Source organism: Eschrichtius robustus, chromosome 19, assembly GCF_028021215.1.
Source record: "Eschrichtius robustus isolate mEscRob2 chromosome 19, mEscRob2.pri, whole genome shotgun sequence".
NCBI classification, from domain to species: Eukaryota; Metazoa; Chordata; class Mammalia; order Artiodactyla; family Eschrichtiidae; genus Eschrichtius; species Eschrichtius robustus.
This window is the reverse complement of record NC_090842.1, coordinates 19,722,676-19,740,070: the sequence shown is the minus strand read 5'-3', so window position 1 is coordinate 19,740,070 and position 17,395 is coordinate 19,722,676. Positions and strand designations below refer to the sequence as shown.

The window sequence follows — 17,395 nt, the reverse complement described above, 5'->3', positions numbered from 1 at the left end:
GGTAATACTGCCAGGCCAAAGCCTGTGATTCTTTTGCCCTTGGGAAAGTCATTCCCCTTCTGCAGCATTTCCTCATTTCTGTCACAGGGAGCAGGGTCCCTAATCTACTTCCAAAGCATAAACATGGTGGAGAAGTACTTTGATAATAAGAAGTGGTAGACAGAGTTTACCACAGGAAGGAACGCAGAAGTTGCCGGGGGCTCAGGGTTGGCTGAAGAGTGATCTCTGTAGCATTGATGTTTATAATCTTATCATGTTTACACATTTGCTTTGGCCACAAATCACTAACTTGCTTGGGATATTTCTTCTAAAAGCATTGCTTTCCTGTCTAGAAATTTAAATTATTCCAATTTTTTTCCAAGATGAATTAGATTATCCAAGAGATTTTTAGCTGAGAGTTGGTTCAGAGAATGAACAACAAATCAAGAACCATTCCCACATATACAATATAATTCATTCCATAAAATTGTAGTATGATAGTTAGTGTTGTTCTTACTTAGTAACTAAGTTTTGTTGCTGCCGTTGCATACATCCCTCCATGGAGAATGCCTTCTTCTCTCCTCTCATCTGTTTGAATATTAATTTTTCTCCAGGCCCTACTTCCATCATGAAGCTTTCTTCTCATTAGTTAAAAGAATTATAGCTCTTGGGGCATTCTCTTCCCTTGAACCCATAATCTTTGTCATACGAATCATTTGTCATTTAATCATTTACTACTGCCTTGTGAGAAAGCAGGGGATTTGGTCAAAAACAACTATTTCTAGTCACTTATTTTTCAGTTGATGGAAATCTTTTTGCACATTGACATGGGTTTATAAGGGGGTTTTATTGTTGTTTCGTTGGTTGTTTTTTTTACCCTTTAAATACTTTCTATTCAGTTTTCAAAACTTTGGAGGTGGTTGTAATTTTTGTGCACCAAAGGGGGCAGTCTTGTAATACTTTTTTGACTTTTTGGTCCTTTTTTGTTTTCCATTTTCAGCCACTGATGCCTATTTTTCCAGACAAGAGCACTGGTGTTAATGTATTTGGGGCGAAGGTACAGCAACACTTAGGATATTTGGGTGCTTTATTAATAAGACGTGTTCTAGGAGATTTTTTCACCTCTATTTCATGTGATAGGATTGTTAAAACAGCAATTAAAATCTCAATGCACTTTTCTGGACTATCTTAAAAATTCCCATTTCTTTTTTCCTGTTAGATACTATATTTCTTTATATGAAAAGTTGTAAAAGAGCTGTTTGAATATAAATATAAAAGAAATACACTGTTCAGTTTCTAGAAAGGTATAAATCAGAAGAGCATTTAAGAAGTTTCAGCTTTTAATTTGCTGAAAATTAAAAGGAACAAAATTATTCCAAAGTTCATAAAAAAAATTATCCCCCGCTCTCACCGCATTGTGATAAATGAAAGAAAATACGTAAAGGCATGTATGTGTTTCTAAGTTGTTCCATGATGCGCACACAGAATTACCAATACATGAAAAACCAATGACAGTAAATATCCATTTTTGACAAAGATCCTCTAAAGTGGGCTTGTAGTGTAACCAGTTTTTCTCTGACTTTTCTTCCTAATCAGGCTGTTAACTTCTTAAGGACCTCATCTTTTACTTCTTCATATGTTCACAGTCCTTATGTAGAACTCTCCATGCACATGATCAGTGTTCAGTACAGATCTGTTGAATAAATGTTTATCCCATTTGTAATGCTTTTCCTTATTAATCATAGGCCACCTGTGTGACTCAAGTCATAGGTATCACTGTCTGGTGTTCTGCTTCACAGTTGTCATATATGACAGCATTATCTAATTAATCATCTATATTTTTAATATCAAAAGAGCCAAAGATTGAGAAATAATTTGGCTGTTTTTAATCTATAACAGCTTTCTTGAAGTCCCTTGAGACCCTACAGAAAAGATTTGTAGATTGATCTGTCCAGTAAAATTCCCAATTGTTTTTTATGCATTCAGACATGACTAAATAAATAGACATATACATCATATCTGAATGAATAAACAATTGGGAGTTTCATTGGAGAGCTCTACCTATACATCTATATACATAAGATTCTTACTGAATAAAAAGTATCTTTAGTACTGGGTCCAACAATAACATTTAACATAACATTTAAAATGTTATAAGATATTTATGTTTATTATATATTAATATACTAAATATAAGCTTATGAGTTATAACTTTTATTAAATTACTCCCCATTTTATTTTATGATATATAATACCTTAAAAAATGTTCTGCAGTTTAATCTTTCCATATTACATAACATAATACATTGAGCCATAGACATAGGTGTTAAAACATTTTTTGTTTTCTTCTGAAAATCTCTACAGAAAATTATGATAGAAGATACTGTTACCTTTGAAATTATCCTTGTATATATTATTGTATTTGCCTTGGACATTAATATTCTATTCAAATCCAAACTGAAAGATGAAACCAACTTTCTTTTTTTCTTTTTTCTTTTTTTAATGTTAACACTTTAAATGTCTGGATTTTTACTTCCCTTGTTGTGTTAGAATGACAAATGGTTGGGTTTTTTGGTTTTTTTCTTGAGCCTCTCTCTAGTGACCTGGGCAGTTTGCATGGTTTGCCAGGAAACCACAGTCCCCCGATCTCTGCCAGAACATCCCATGTGGCCACTGTCCTCAGACAGCTCCTGGAGCTTGTGGATAAGCACTGGAACGGTTCCGGCTCCCTCCTCCTCAACAAGAAGTTTCTGGGTAAGTGAGTGCATTCTCAGTTCCTGGAGAAAGGCTCAGACCTTGCTTCTGCTTTGTGTTTCTGCTCTATGTTCTGATAAAAGCCACTCAGTCCCCTTAACTTGCAGGGAAAATTGTTCTTATGATCACTTACCAAAATTTCTCAGCCACACAGTGATTGACAAACCTGCATTTTTCTTATAATCTTCTTCTAACCTGTTGTTTGTTTGTTTACTTGCTTGTTTGTTTGTTTTTGGCTGCACAGAGCAGCTTGCAGGATCTTAGTTCCCCTACCAGGGATTGAACCCCGGGCCCACAGCAGTGAAAGCACCGAGTCCTAACCACTGGACCTCTAGGGAATTCCCTTCCCTGTTTGTTTTTATCAGCACCCTTCCCTCGTGTACCAATTGTCTTGTTCCTCCTGTAACTTTTTCTTGACAGTCTTTGAGTGATGAGATATAAAATAGAGCATGGTCATGTTAATGATTACAAAAGGATTTTATGATCCTTGGGAAAGTGCCAACAATAAATACAACAGAAATTGGGTTTGATCATTAGAGTTCTGAGATGCCTGTTGAAATATTCGATTCGAAAAATATGATTCAAAAAACTCCAATGACTAGATGACGTGGACTCTTTTTTAGGGCTTCTTTTTTAGGAAATTGGGGGAAAACAGTTTTGCAAATATTGTCCCCATGTGTTTATTTGTTGTTTAATGGAAGAAGAATTCAAGGAGCTGTTGGTGGTGGTAAAAGTTTAAGTAAGAACTAGAAACTTTAAAGTTGTTTGGGTTTAACTTTTCTTTTTTTCTTTTTTTTTTTTAATTTCTTTTATTTATTTATTTTTGGCTGCGCTGGGTCTTCGTTGCTGTGCGCAGGCTTTCTCTAGTTGTGGTGAGCGGGGGCTACTCTTCGTTGCGGTGCATGGGCTTCTCATTACGGTGGCTTCTTTTGTTGCAGAGCACGGGCTCTAGGCACGTGGGCTTCAGTAGTTGTGGCTCGCGGGCTCTAGAGCGCAGGCTCAGTAGTTGTGGCGCACGGGCTTCGCTGCTCCACGGCATGTGGGAACTTCCCGGACCAAGGCTTGAACCCTTGTCCCCTGCATTGGCAGGCGGATTCTTAACCACTGTGCCACCAGGGAAGCCCATAATTTTTTATCTCCGTCATGAAACATCTCTTACAGCCACTTACTAAATTCTTGAAAAAAGGAGATATTAGATTACCCTATTTGTCCTACAGAGCTGGTAGTTATTGACTAGGAATTCTGTGCTTCAGCTTTTAAGATTGGCCTGTGTGCCCAACCTGAATTTTTGGCAGGTCCTGCCCGAGATCTGCTTCTGACTTTGGTAGTCCCTGCTCCTTCTCAGCAGTGGTGTCGCTCACATCCTGAAGATACATCAAAAGCCTTCCACAAGAGGGAGATGGAACTGAAGGAGACGGGGCAGCTGGTCCCTAATGACATGGTATTCTGCTCTCGTCTTCTTTTCCTACTCTTCCTTTACTAGAAAAGGATGGGGCAGCAAGACTAGAACACGTCTGTGCCATAAAGAACATCATCACCATGAGCACCTAGATGTTTCTGAACTGAAATATAGAAAAGTCAGTCTGTGCATATCTGGAACACAAAACTTGCAGGGACAGCTTGGAGATTTTGCAGGGATGACTCCCTAATCCTAGCCCTAATCCAAAAATTCTAAGGAAAGACTTGAAATGGAAAAAGAAAAAAAAAAGGCCCTAGAGTGAAAACATTTAGGACCATGTTCTTGAAGGTTATGGTTTGATTCAGATGAGGGAAGTTAGATGTCTCTGGGATTATCTTTCCTCCCTTCTGATGGAGAGCCCTAAACCAGGGGCCATTCCTAGAGTGTTAGGCTGCTGGCTCTGGGAGGGAAAGAAGGGACTCATATTCTTAGGCTTTTTTTTCCCCCCTTTTCTTAACATTAGAGGATTTTCAGGCATCAAGATTAGTTTCTAGAAACTTTAGATAGGTGGCTCAGATGCTGGCCACTTGTCAAAACAACCACTTGTTCTGCGAGAGTAGTGGATAACTCACAGGAAAGATTGCAATTGCATGTGATAAATTTGTTTGCTGCACTTGAGCTATGCTTACCAATGAATTAAAATTCTAGTGAGAAAGAGAGATGCTGACCTCCATTCAGTTTATCACTAAACAGAGGAAAGATTGTTTCAGTTTTCTAAAAGCACTCCTCAGAATTTCAGATTCTTAATGTGTTTGTATTTTGTTTTCTAATCTAAAGGAAAGTTTGAAGCAAAAACTGGTCAGAGTGCTGGAGGAAAACCTCATTTTGTCAGAAAAAATCCAGCAATTGGAGGAAGGTGCTACCACCTCAATTGTGAGTGGGCACCAGTCCCACACTTACGGTAAGTTCAGGAAAGCAATGTGTGGTGCATCCCAAGACAACCGTTTGTTTATAGATGGCCCGTTTAATAAGCTTCGTCATCCAGAGCTCACATGGCTTCCTAAATGGAAACAACCATCTAGCCTCAGAGTTGTAATGCAGGTGACTTGAGTTACCAGAGTAAAAGAGTTTACTCTTTTATCAGTGTAAAGCATTTACAAATGTGTTATTATTGTCATTATTTTTGAGAAAGACACTTGTTTTTTCTGATTATAGCAGAAGATCTTGTTCTTTACAGAAAGTTTGAAAAATATAAGGAAAATATAATCTCACTACCCAGAAATAACTACAATTAGTGTTTTTGGTATATTTTCTTTCACCATATGCCTATACATATATTTAACTCAGAATTAAAATTTGTGTCTTGATTTTTAAAAACTAATTTATGTACAACAAAATACACACATTTTAAGTTTGACGAGTTTTGACAGATATATATATTCATTTAACTCCATCCCCATCAAAATACAGAACACTTCTGTACTCTAGAAAGTTTGACCCTTGTGCACTCAGTTCCCGCTACTCTCTACCCTAGGCAATCTGATTTCTACAACCTAATGTTATTAATTTAATAGCACAGGCATTTCCTATAACGTTACATGAATATACCATATTTCTCTATTCAGTCCTCTATATAGTTGTTTTTAATGTTAGCTATTATAAATAAAGCTGCCATTTTTATATTAAAAATAATTCTAATTCTAAGAATTTCCAAACATTCGAAAGACCTGAAATAGAAGAAAAGATCCTAGAGTGAAAATGCTTCTCTAAGATTCTCTTTCTTCTCTTCTGATGGAGCTGAGAGTCCTAATATTTATGCTGTGATAAATAATGCAGCTATTAATATCTGTGTATATAAATCTTTGTTTACATGTTAGACTATTTTCCTAGCAGACATTCCCAGAAGTAGAATTAGTGGGTCAAAAGATGTGGACATTTTTGAGGTTTTTGTTACACATTGCCAAATCATTCCCAAGAAAGATGGTTTCAGTTTACACTCATATCGGCAGTAAGTATGTATTTGAATGCCTTTTCATTTCACCCTTGCCAGCACTGGGTATTATATTTTTTTGCCATTATGATAAGTGAAAAATAATATCCCATTGAATTCTTGATTTGTACTACTTTATTATTAGTATAGTTTAGGTAGATAAAGTCTACCTCGACTTTAAGCTTCTAGCTCAGCACCCACAAACAAACATTATGGGTATTTGGATTTGAATGAGGAATTTGATTTGGAAATCAGCATTGAATTTCCAGAGTTGAATCTCATCACTATCTGATATTCATAAGCCTGAATAATCAAGACATCATTCTCCACTTACCTGCACTGAAAATAAATAGGTGTTTATTCACTAGATACCTATTTTCTTTTTTTTTAATAAATTTATTTATTTTATTTATTTTTGGCTGCATTGGGTGTCCGTTGCTGCGTGCAGGCTTTTCTCTAGTTGTGGCGAACAGGGGCTACTCTTCGTTGCGGTGTGCAGACTTATCATTGCAGTGGCTTCTCATGTTGCAGAGCACGGGCTCTAGGCACGCGGGCTTCAGTAGTTGTGGCTCGCAGGCTCTAGAGCACAGGCTCAGTAGTTGTGGCGCACGGGCTTAGTTGCTCCGCGGCATGTGGGATCTTCCCAGACCAGGGCTCGAACCCGTGTCCCCTGCATTGACAGGCGGATTCTTAACCACTGCGCCACCAGGGAAGCCCTAGATACCTATTTTCAATCAGCCATGAGACCCAGTTCTCTATTTTGGATTACTGGTGATAAATATAGCTGTTGCAGCCCTGATTTCCACCTTCCAGAACCTTGCTACTCAAAATGTGAGCCACACATCACAACATTAGCATCACCTGGGAGCTTGTCAGACCTATAGAAAATCTGGCCTCACCTCAGACCTACTGAATCAGAATCTGTTTTCTAAAAAGATCCCCAGGTGATTTGTAAGCATATTAAAGTTTAAGTACTGTTCTAGAAGACTGACTTGCTTAGGACCAGAGTTCCTGTGCTTTTACCTACCTTATTATTGCAGGCAGTGGCAACATATTTGGAAAGCTAGATATGAATGCCTTGGCCACAAAGCCAGTTTCTGAAAGCACTCATTGAGCTATTGTCATGTGGCTGACACAGTTCTAGATGTTTTCACATATTCCATACAGAGTGAAGGACATACATTCCATGAACTAAAATGGATAATACAAGGAGACCAAATATTTGTTGACTGCCTATGCTATGTGAGCGCAGATGTCTCACTGACTCCTTGTAACAGTGCTACCCGGCAGGGTTACTAGCTGTAGTGAAACTCACAAAAATGAACTAACGTGCAAGATTAAGTGGTTGAATTTTAATTCAGATATGTCTGTTGTGAAACCCTGTATTCTTGCCACTATATCTGCTGTCTCCAAGGGAGGGAATGGTGAATGGAGTGTGGAGGTAGGTGCAGTGGGGCCCCCAACTCTTCAAGATGTCTCCCTGATCACTCAAGCTCTGCTCAAAGACTAGCCGCTTGGAATCCTCTCACCCCTGGCTACTGTAACCTTTGTAGATGATCTTCTGCGCAAAAACCAACAGCTGAACATGCAGGTGGCTTGCCTGAACCAGGAGCTTGCCCAGCTGAAAAAGCTGGAGGAGACAGTGGCCCTTCTCCACGAAAGTCAGAGGTAGGACTGGGTCCATCTAGCTGACTTCTGGAAGCAGATATTTACTTTCCTTTATCTCCTTTGTTTTACTTGGCAAGTTAATATCTATATACTTTTCAAATTAACTCTATTCTGTGTGCAAACCACCTGGATCCAGGCCAGTTTGCTCAGGGATCAAAATACTGCTTTCCAGAACATACCAGTTTCTGATTCAGCAGATCTGGGCTGGGAACTGAGAATTTGCACTTCTAGTAAGTTTCCAGGTGATGCTCTTGCTTCTGGCCTGGGGACCACACTTTGAGAACATTAAGATATATATCTTTAGTGATGCTATATTTTAGAGTAACTTGAAATAATTCTTCTGTGTGTTGTTAAACCATCAATTCAATATACAGGTTCAATTCATTTCATTTTGTTTGATTCATAGGGAATATTTTTATTATTTTGATTTAATCTTGTGTATAATTAATGTAAAACTTACATGGTCCCAAAGTCAGATCCACAAAATCAGATAAATTCAGACAAATCTAGCTTCCTTATCTGTCTCCTCTATCCTTTCCTTCCTTCCCACCAGCCTTCCATTGCAGGTGTGGGTGTGTATTTGTATTCCCCCTCTATTATATAAAAAGAGGCATAATGTTGCTTTAACATTTTATCTAGAAATCATTTCACAGTGGTGTATAGAGTTAGTTCTCACTCCTTTTTATACATGCATAGGACTCCACTGTGTGTGTATTTAATTAGTCCTCTACTGATGGACATTACAGTATCTTGTTGTTGCAGATAGTGCTGCAGTGAATAACATTGTGCATGCATCTTTTTTGGCGGGGAGGGGCAGTCTCTGATAGCTTCCAACATTACATGGTAATACAGAGTCCAAGAATACAGTCATGACTAGCACCATTAGTTTAATTGCAGAGGCAGGACAGATTAGAAGAAGTAGAAATTAAGATTTGGGGTTAGAAATTGGAGGCCTGGTCAGGTGCCAGTCTCCCAGTGCGTCTACTTACTTCATCATGAAAGTGCTTTGGAAAGAACAGAACAATCACTATATAAAATGTGAACTATGTTATTGCTACAGTCAGTCTGGAACATAAACAGAACTGCAATGAATAAATAAACTGTCCGCCTGCTTTTAAAATAACCAACTCATAAATCAGACAGTTCTTTCTATTTAAAGATGTTACTTCATTTTACATTTATTTTTTTATTTTTATTTATTTTTTTTTTACATTTATCTTTAGCAAACATTTCAGGTCAGAATGGCAACTACTTTGCTTTTATGACTTCATGACTGTCTTTTTTCCCCATGCCTCAGATCCCTGGTGGTAACTAATGAGTATCTGCTGCAGCAGCTGACTAAAGAGCAAAAAGGTTATTCTGGGAAAGCACTCCTGCCTCCTGAGAAGAGTCATCATTTGGGGAGATCATCGCCCTTTGGGAAAAGCACGCTGTCTTCCTCCTCACCAGTGGCACATGATACGGGTCAGTATCTAATACAGAGTGTTTCAGACTCTGTCCCAGAGCCTAGTCTATGGAGCTAGCACTGCACACCTTCTTTGCAGCTTCCCTCTCAGCCCCAGGGGGCTCTCAGTGTTATTGCCACTAGTATGGTGGTATTCACTCTCAAGATTAAGAAAAAAATCTTATTTTAATTATACTATGTTGGTCCTTTTTATTTCTTTTTATCTCCTCCCATCAAGTCGTTCTTTCCTTCTGACCACATAAATAGTTGGCACTTAGTCCTAGGCATCATATCACATAGAAACGTTTGGCTGAAAATGTCAAAAAGAAAATAACACTAGACATTTTTCCCAAGTGTCAGTTGAAACTGTGTAGTAGGAAGTTTAAAAAGAACATCCATGGCCAGGTATGTTTTGTGTTAGCAGAAATTTTGGAGAACCTCTATTGATCAGTTCATCAAACGTGTTTTGGGTTTTCTCCCACCATAGTGAAAAGGTGACAAGGTCCGGTGTCTTCCTGGAGCAGCCAACAGTTTAGTTGTGTGATGGAGCTCAAAGCTTGCCATTGGTACCAAACAGGCCTAAATAAAAGCCTAGAGAGATCCTGGAAAGACAGACAGAGAGTAGGTAATTCCTACTCTGGAGAATTGGAGAAGGCATCAGTGAGGACTTGTTTGAGTGGAAGCTTGGCGGAATGAGTACAATGGTACCAGGTAGAGGGGGTGCAGAGCCTCCTAGGCCAAGAGTACAGAGTAGGAGAGTCTGGGGCCCCCAGAGGGATCACCGGGCAGGGAAGATGTAGGTCATGGTGCCATGACAGTATATAACTGGGGGACCTGTCCTAGCCTGGGAGGGAGGTGTGATATCAGGAAAATGTCCCCTAAAGAAATGATCTTTTAACCAAGACCTGAAGAATTGAATAGGAGGTCACCAGGCAAAGCATAGGACTCAGGGCAGAGGCAGTGGGGAGAGCTGCAGAGAGAAATAGCATAAGCAAAGGCCATGAAATGGGAAGGAACATGGTTCATTCAGGGAATGGAGGGCCTGAGAGGAGATACACAGGAGCTAGGTTGCACAGCTCCCTAAATATTTTAGATTGGGAAGGCAGATGGGTAGTATTCAATAGATTGGTGTTTGAGAAGCTTTCTCTATAAGAAGAGTGGATTGACCTCCGGCCATGTGGAGTGGACCAGAGAGGAGCTAGAGAGATGAGAGAGAAGGCTGGTGCAGTCTAGACCAGAGGTGTGGCTTCTGAAAGTTAGCTTTGGGCTCAGCATCCACTTTACATGTCAGTACCTTGTATTTCAGACTGAGGATCAATCTTTTCTTTAATCCTGATTGATTAGGCATCAATGGGAAAAGATAATGCAAGTGGCTCTAGGTATGTCTCTACCTCAAGGTTGCACAAGTAGCTAATGTTGCCAGAGAGCTGTAGAGGGCAAAGGACTGTCAACCTAATGTCATATTGTACTTCTCTTCATCTTCAGGGTCATGTCAGAGAGAGAGGCAGGTGGAAAGATTAGACACTTATTTGCTCCCCTGACCCAGGTGCTGTGCAGGGAAGGAGAGCTATTGCTGTAATAATGAGACATGAAGATCACAACTAAGATCACACATCTCTAAGTTATAAATAAAATCTACAGATCTCTCAATTTTAGGTAGGTTCCCAAAAGGAGCATGCACAGAGGAGCCATGTTTCTTTGAGCTGCATGGCTCTGAGGGAGCTAGAGTCAGCTCGTTTTCTCTGGAAGTGTCAGTAAGAACAGCCCCCCTCCCCGCTTTCCTGGGCCTGTCTTGGACCCATTGAGAGGTCTCCAAAGAGCCTAAGCCTTGCCCAGGTAGGGTAGGGTAGCCTTAGCTAGTAGCCTTACAGCCCTGTGTTGTCATATTTCACCGTCCCAGCCCAGTGCACAGGCCAACTTACTGGACAGCCGATGGGGGCTAGGGGAGGTGGGGGCAGGGATAACGGACTTCTTTCTACAACCCAGCCCTCCCTTCCTTCTCCTATGAACATCTGAGAATGCTAGCCCAGAACCTATTCAGGGTACCTCTAAGGAGGAGCAAAGAGCCTGACCCAGACTAAGTCACCTTCCACTCTATTTTCTATTGTCACTGAAAGTGGCTGGTCCTACCCTAGGCCAGGCCCCTCTCTAGGGTTGCTGGCCACTTGTGCAGAGGTCAGCTGTGTTTCTGATTTTCGCTGTGTGGCCCTTGGTCAATCCCTTGGGATTGGTGGCATCAAGGGAAGGGCCAAAGAGTTGTTGCCCTATGGGGCTAAGTGGGCTCAACATGGAGTGGGGGAAGACCCCTGAAGCAAGTAGAAAATAAGTGGACAAGAATTCCTCACCCTGGGCCTGGCACTCTTAGGAGAAAGAAGGAAACAAGGCTGGGATGGAAAACAGGTCCTTGGGGAAGTTCTCCAAAAGGAGAGGCAGGACCCCTCTGAGGTTTGGCCTTCCCGCCAGCTATACATAGAGGGTTTTAATGGCTCCATCCCACAGATCCTAACTTCTCTTCCTTGCCCAACTGGCTTTGCTAGCAAGGGTACCCAAAGCTTTCCACCATGAGGAGGCTATGGGGAGATGGAGCAGTGATAACTGAAGGGCTGAAGTGGCATTGTTTGGTCAGTTCCTGCCATGAACCAGATTCTGCTAGACTAAGGGTCTTCCTGGCTCCGGGTGGGCCTTGATTTCCCTCAGGCTCCATAACCCCTTTTAAAGAAGAGGGGGCTTTACCCCTACAAGGTAGAGTTTCGGGACTCGGCCAGTTCTCTCTCTGGGCTCCTCTAAGCCACACTGCCAATCATAGGAGGGGCCAAACTGCTGCTCCCATACGCACTGGATGGTAATCTCACCTGCAGCTTAATAGCTTAATAACCTGGACCAGGCCAATTTGCAGGATTTGGGTTTCTCTCCTATTATGCTAATTTAAGTAAGCTTGCAATTTAAACCAATTCCCCAGGGCTGGAGGAAGTATTCCTCTTACTGTATGCTGGTGGGAGAGGTAGAGCTGTCTGAAACTCTTCCCTGAGCAATGCAAGGTCAGCGGAGTCAGGAGGATCCCACAACTGTCAGCCATTAGGCAAGGCTCTGCTGTGACCAGGTGATGATCTCTGCTCTCTAATTCTCACCTCACCCCCCCAGCGTCTCTGTTCCAAGCCACACTATCACTCTTTACCCTCGCTCCAAGTGACTTTGGGCTCAAGGGACTCCGGGGCCACCTGGGGCAAGAACATCCTAGAACAGCCCGAGGGAGAGGGAATAAACAGTTGTGCTGCTTTGCTTTGTTATCTGGGTGAAGAAAAAATATTTGTGAATGTGTGCCTTTTAAGCCTTTTCTAGCACTCTTAGGGACTCTGGGCAGTCCCTAAGTTCCATCCAGCCCACTTGTCAGCAGGAAGCAGGGAGAGTTGGCCCCAAAGCCTTAGACTTGGGAATAACTCTGGCCTAACATTGAGAACCTCAGAGGGGAGAAAAGGTTGATCTGAAAGCTCCCAGGAGTTCTCAGGATCAGAGAGAGACCCCCCCCCCCCCCGCCCTGCAACCTGGGATGATGAACAGATGGGAGGGAATCAGCAAGAAGAGGCCCCTTCACTGTTGGACACCCTGCTCACCTGTCAAAGGCTGATGTTGGGTGCCAAGTTCTATCGCTGGCCATCCAGCCTCATTTTTGGAAATCAGTGTTGGGGCTTGCTGTGTTAGAAACAGCCTGGCCAGGGAGGCAAGAGGCATGGTTCTGGCCTCTATTCTGCGGAAGCCCCTTCACTCTCTGGGCCTGAGTTTCCTCAGCTATAAAATTGGGAGTTGAACTGTCTACTGTCTGCTGTCTTGCATTTTCTGATATTCTGAGATGCAGCCCAGCATGACTCACCTTGGTAGCCCTCTGGAGTGGAGGCCTGTCAGCAAGCTTAGAGTTGAGGCCTGGCACTGGGCCCCACCAATGCTTAGCCTAGTCTGGGTTTGCTGTCTCATCGCCCCCCCTGCTGTGAAAGCAGAGAGGCCAAGACTGAGGCCCTAATTGCGGGAAGGTAGCCATGATGTCAGAACTCTAGGTCAGGGCTGAGGTAAAAGGCTTTTGATTTCCCTGTAGAGCATCCTCATTCAGCCTGGCTCTGTGCTAATGGAAGGGGCCTGGTGTGTGTCTTTTTCTGGGCAGGGCTGCCAGTGGAAGAATCAGCAGAGTGCGACTTGGAAGGGGTTGATGACACTGAGGGGTCGTGGGGTGTGAATGTCATTACCCTTGTTGTCATATACCTGACCAGGCCATATTGGTACAAAAGGTGGCTTTATTGAGGTCCGGGTAAGAATTAGCACTTGGCCAGAGCAGCAGCTTAAATATGAGGCAAGCAGGCAGGGGTTAGCCATGCCCGGGGCTAGGTTGGGGTGGTGAGGCTATAGGCACAGACTCTCCCCAGACAGACAGAAGTCGAGGAGGAAAGAAAAAGGGGAAGGGGATGCAGAGCAGTCTGGGTCAGAGGTCTGGTGGGCTGGCCCCATAGGGCTGGGCAGGAAGCGCTGGGCGGCAGATCCAGCAAGGAGGGGACCGGGCTCTCTTGCTCCACATGCCCCTTAGGCCCAGGCCTGAGCCTCTGGCAGGGGCAGCCGTGCTAGGGGGGGCCTTCCCAGGCCTCACTTCTTCACCTTGGCATCATAGGTACCTGCATTCTTGTAGGCACTCACATAGCCACTGTCATCCAGGATGTCCTGCCGCCCAGCAATGCCCTTGCCCTTGCCGCTCTCATCGAAGCGTTCCTTGTGGGAGCCCGTGTACTTGCTGGTGTCAGTCAGCCGTTCCACAGCACCCCCTGTTTTTGCTTTCTGTTTGGACAGAGTTCCCCCAGGGGTACCTGGTTAGGGAGCCCAGCCCTTCCAACCCCAGCCAAGATTCCCCATACCCCCCTCAGTGGCCAGCCGAGACCATCAGGGCACTTACAGTAACACCCACATTGGCTGGTTCCTTGCCTGCCACCAGCTGGCAGATGGCATCAAAGGCCTCCTCCTTGCTCTTCCCCTTGAATCGTTTGGGTGCCAGCTCTTCTAGGGCCTTCTTGAACTCCTCATAGTTGATGACCCGGGCAGACTTCCCCCTGCCAGGTATGTGGACATCATGAGTTTTCCCCCTTCTCCACATCCTCCCTGGTTCCAGCCCCCCAATTCCCCTTCTAGGAACATCAGAAGCAGGGAATGCCTGGGGCTCACTTGACTTTGGAGAAGACGATGTCGACATCGGTCCCTGTCACAGCCTTTCCATCAGCCACCTTGCAGTCCTTGCACAGCTTGGCCCAGTTCTTGCCATTCATCTCGTGCCCACTGGCCTTGGGATCACCATGGATGGCAAACTTGCGGAAGCTTTCCTCCAGCCCAGCCACGTCTGTGCTCGCTGCCATGCCACCCTGTTAGGGACCCACCTTGGTCACCTCCTAGCCAAGCTCTCCCCCCCACCCCCCAAGGCACAGAGCATCACTGCCTCTACCTCAAAACCTGCAAGGTTGAAGTTGCAGGCACTTCTGCCACATACCCTCAGAGCTGGAGATGGAGCTGCCTGCAGAAAGGGGCCAGCACTCAATGTCTGACTGGGCCCCAGAGCCGTGAGGAAGAGCCCCGAGAGGAAAGGTCCTGTCACTTAATGCCAGCCTGGCTCAGAGTGGAGTTCAGAAGATGAAATCATGATGCTCGCACCAGGCTGGGAACAGAGTAGCACTGTCCAGAAAAACTGTGAGAGCAGCAGCTGGGGCCATGGCTTTGTCTGGCCCTGGCACAAGGCCTGCTTGGGTGGAAGTGAGGGTGGCAGAGCGGGCCCCCTCCCTGGGAGTTCCATGCCAGGCTGGGTCAGTACCAGGCCAGGCTGCTGGTTGGGCAGGTATTTAGTGAGGACAGTGTCTCTCTCAGGGTCATGAGGACCCAGCAAGACCCAGCCCAGGCTGAGAAGGGAGCCAGAGCACAGGCAGGGGTGCAGCTGGCCCAGCTGGGACCTTGTTACTATTTGCTGTTAAACAAAAACATGAGGGAAGGGGAACTTGGGGCTGGCCTGGCCACAGTTTGTGAAGCCTGGAGACAGTTGCTAAGGGAGGGTGGTACTGCTTGGAGAATGTTGCTAAGGGCAGGAGGGTGTCAGGGCAGCTCAGGGAGAAGCTCCCAGTGCTGCTGGGCTGGGCTGGAGAATGGGCTCACGGGTGGGGCATATCAGCACTCCCAGCACCTGGGGCACAACCGTGGCTTCCTGGCCCCTTTCCAGCCATTGGGGCTGTAACGTCCCAATTTGTGGAGTTTAGGAGGAGCAGGAGATTGAGGGGCTAGCCTGAGTGGGGGTTGTAGAGTTATGAGCCCCTAGAGGCATGATGGCAAGTGAGACTGTGGCCTTGGCCCTGTAATCCTCACACCTACGCTCTGCGCTGAAGCACACTTCCCCAATGTCTACACCTTCAGCCCTCTCTGGAGGCCTCCTGGCCACACCCTGAGCACCACCACACTAGTCCACACTCTCACAGCTGTGTGCACTTAGCCCTGGCCCTCCATACCCTCGGCCTTAGTCCCACTGACCACACCCCTTAACCTGGTACCCAGACCTCCCTGACCACACCAGCCCTGCAATGAAGTGCCCCTCACACCCCTTACTGCAGTCCCCTGACCACACCCACAGCCCTGGGACTAAGGGCCCAGGCCATTCCCTCAGCATGCACGCCCCACACATATACTAACAGCCCTGTACTGAGGCCCCCCAATAATACCCTCAGCCCTGCACTAAAGGGTCTTCCCCACACTTGCCCACAGCACCCACTGCAGTCCCCGACCACACCCTCAGCTCTGCACTGACACTCCCTCCATGTAACACAGCCTGGTACTGAGGCCTCCCTGACCACACCCTCAGCCCTGCACTGCAGCCACTTCCATCCATACACGGGAAGCCCTGGGACTGGGTCCCCCGTCCACACACCCACAGGCCTTACTGAGACCCCTAACCAGAGCCTCACAACTCACCCTCTCTCCATACATATGCAGCCCCTGACCACACCCTCAGTTGTGTCCTCAGCAACCATCTTCCACCTCTCCCTTTTATAATAGAGCCTCCAGTGACCACAGCCTGGAGCCTGCCTGCCTGCCTACCCCCCTTCCACTACCACTGGCCTTAACACTGAAAACCCTCCCCGGGTCACCACACTCACCCATCCCTAAATTGCAGTTTCTGGAACTGGGCTCACCAACAGCTCCTACATTGCAGCAACTCGGTGGGTCCAGAATCCCTTTCAAACAGCACTCTCCTTCCCTCTCCCTACACTGCAATCTCCCACCAGCAATCTGAAGGAGACCCGCACTTTGTTCACCAAGGGTAAAGTCTGGGGGAGCTTGAGTGCCACAGGATGCTTGTTCCAGGGGCCTAGCAGGACCCTGCACCTGTGCTCACTCCTGTCCGTGAGAAGATGGATTCTTGGTAATTTCAGGCTGATCAGGTGGTGCCAAGTCACAGGCCCCGGTCCCAGGGGTCTGCAGGCCACGCTCGCTCCTGCTGGGACAGCTGGAGTAATCAATCAGCAAGGAGTTGGGGGTGGGGGTGGAACGTTTGGGCCCAGCGCAGGACCGCTCAGCTCGTGTCCTCAACTCGGTACCATCCAGGGTTGGGACCCCCCCCCCAGGCCGCTCCCACCCCACCCCCTTCTTATCGTGCAGGATATTGATTAGAGTGGTCGGCGCCGGGGTCTCCTACCGGCTTCTACCTCGTGGCTGCTCCTGCAGTGCACGTTCGATGGACAGAAAGAAGGACGCAAGAATGGACCGATGGACGCAGGAGACTAGGCGGCTCCGCAGCTCTGCTCCCTGCCGGCTCTGGGGCGGGACTGCAGGCCGGGCGGTTCCGCCGTATTATTCCCTTGTTTCTCGGTCTCCATAGAGACGGCGAGTCCCACCCCCGGGGCTGTCTCGGCGGGAGAGTGACCAAGGTCACGCTGGCTCCACCTACCCGACCCCGCCCTCTCCGCGCTCTGCGGGGGCGGAGCTGCTGCGATAGTCTCATCCCGCTGCACCCGGGGCAGCTCTGTGGCTGGGGTGACCAGACCTTTGTATTCTGGACGTCCTCGGATGGCCCGCATCCTGGGCTCCGCCCGAAGTTCAAAGCAGATGCCCGCCTCCAGGGGAGATCCAACTTCCCAGAGCAGCAACCGAAGGCCTT

The 17,395-nt window shown here is 45.7% G+C and overlaps 2 protein-coding genes across 8 annotated transcripts in view; one reads left to right on the top strand and one right to left on the bottom strand.

Annotated features, from left to right (window-relative positions):
* The window catches only part of LRRC36 (leucine rich repeat containing 36), a 32,686-nt gene extending 23,297 nt beyond the window's left edge, over positions 1 to 9,389 (top strand). For 2 of the 3 annotated variants that reach the window (XM_068528837.1, XM_068528835.1), the window contains 6 exons: positions 980 to 1,036; positions 2,568 to 2,733; positions 4,029 to 4,174; positions 4,970 to 5,093; positions 7,676 to 7,790; positions 9,088 to 9,389. In XM_068528837.1, coding sequence (XP_068384938.1) covers positions 980 to 1,036; positions 2,568 to 2,733; positions 4,029 to 4,174; positions 4,970 to 5,093; positions 7,676 to 7,790; positions 9,088 to 9,313 — 834 coding nt within the window. In that variant the 3' untranslated portion in view covers positions 9,314 to 9,389. The remainder of the gene's footprint in view (positions 1 to 979; positions 1,037 to 2,567; positions 2,734 to 4,028; positions 4,175 to 4,969; positions 5,094 to 7,675; positions 7,791 to 9,087) is intronic. The other variant, XM_068528836.1, reaches the window with a different exon arrangement.
* Positions 9,190 to 17,053, bottom strand: TPPP3 (tubulin polymerization promoting protein family member 3). 5 transcript variants are annotated; one of them, XM_068528842.1, is made up of 5 exons: positions 16,934 to 17,053; positions 14,431 to 14,624; positions 14,165 to 14,318; positions 13,890 to 14,049; positions 9,190 to 9,836 (listed from the first exon to the last, which is right to left on the bottom strand). In XM_068528842.1, the coding sequence occupies exons 2-5, from the start codon at positions 14,616 to 14,618 to the stop codon at positions 9,826 to 9,828; spliced, it is 513 nt and encodes a 170-aa protein (XP_068384943.1). In that variant the 5' UTR covers positions 14,619 to 14,624; positions 16,934 to 17,053; the 3' UTR covers positions 9,190 to 9,825. The 5 variants fall into 5 exon arrangements, with proteins under 5 accessions (XP_068384943.1, XP_068384940.1, XP_068384941.1 ...); XM_068528839.1 differs by lacking the exon at positions 9,190 to 9,836 and adding an exon at positions 14,750 to 14,914 and having other exon boundaries at positions 13,498 to 14,049; XM_068528840.1 differs by lacking the exon at positions 9,190 to 9,836 and adding an exon at positions 14,750 to 14,914 and having other exon boundaries at positions 13,498 to 14,049; positions 16,944 to 17,053.
* Between the last annotated feature and the right edge of the window lie 342 nt (positions 17,054 to 17,395).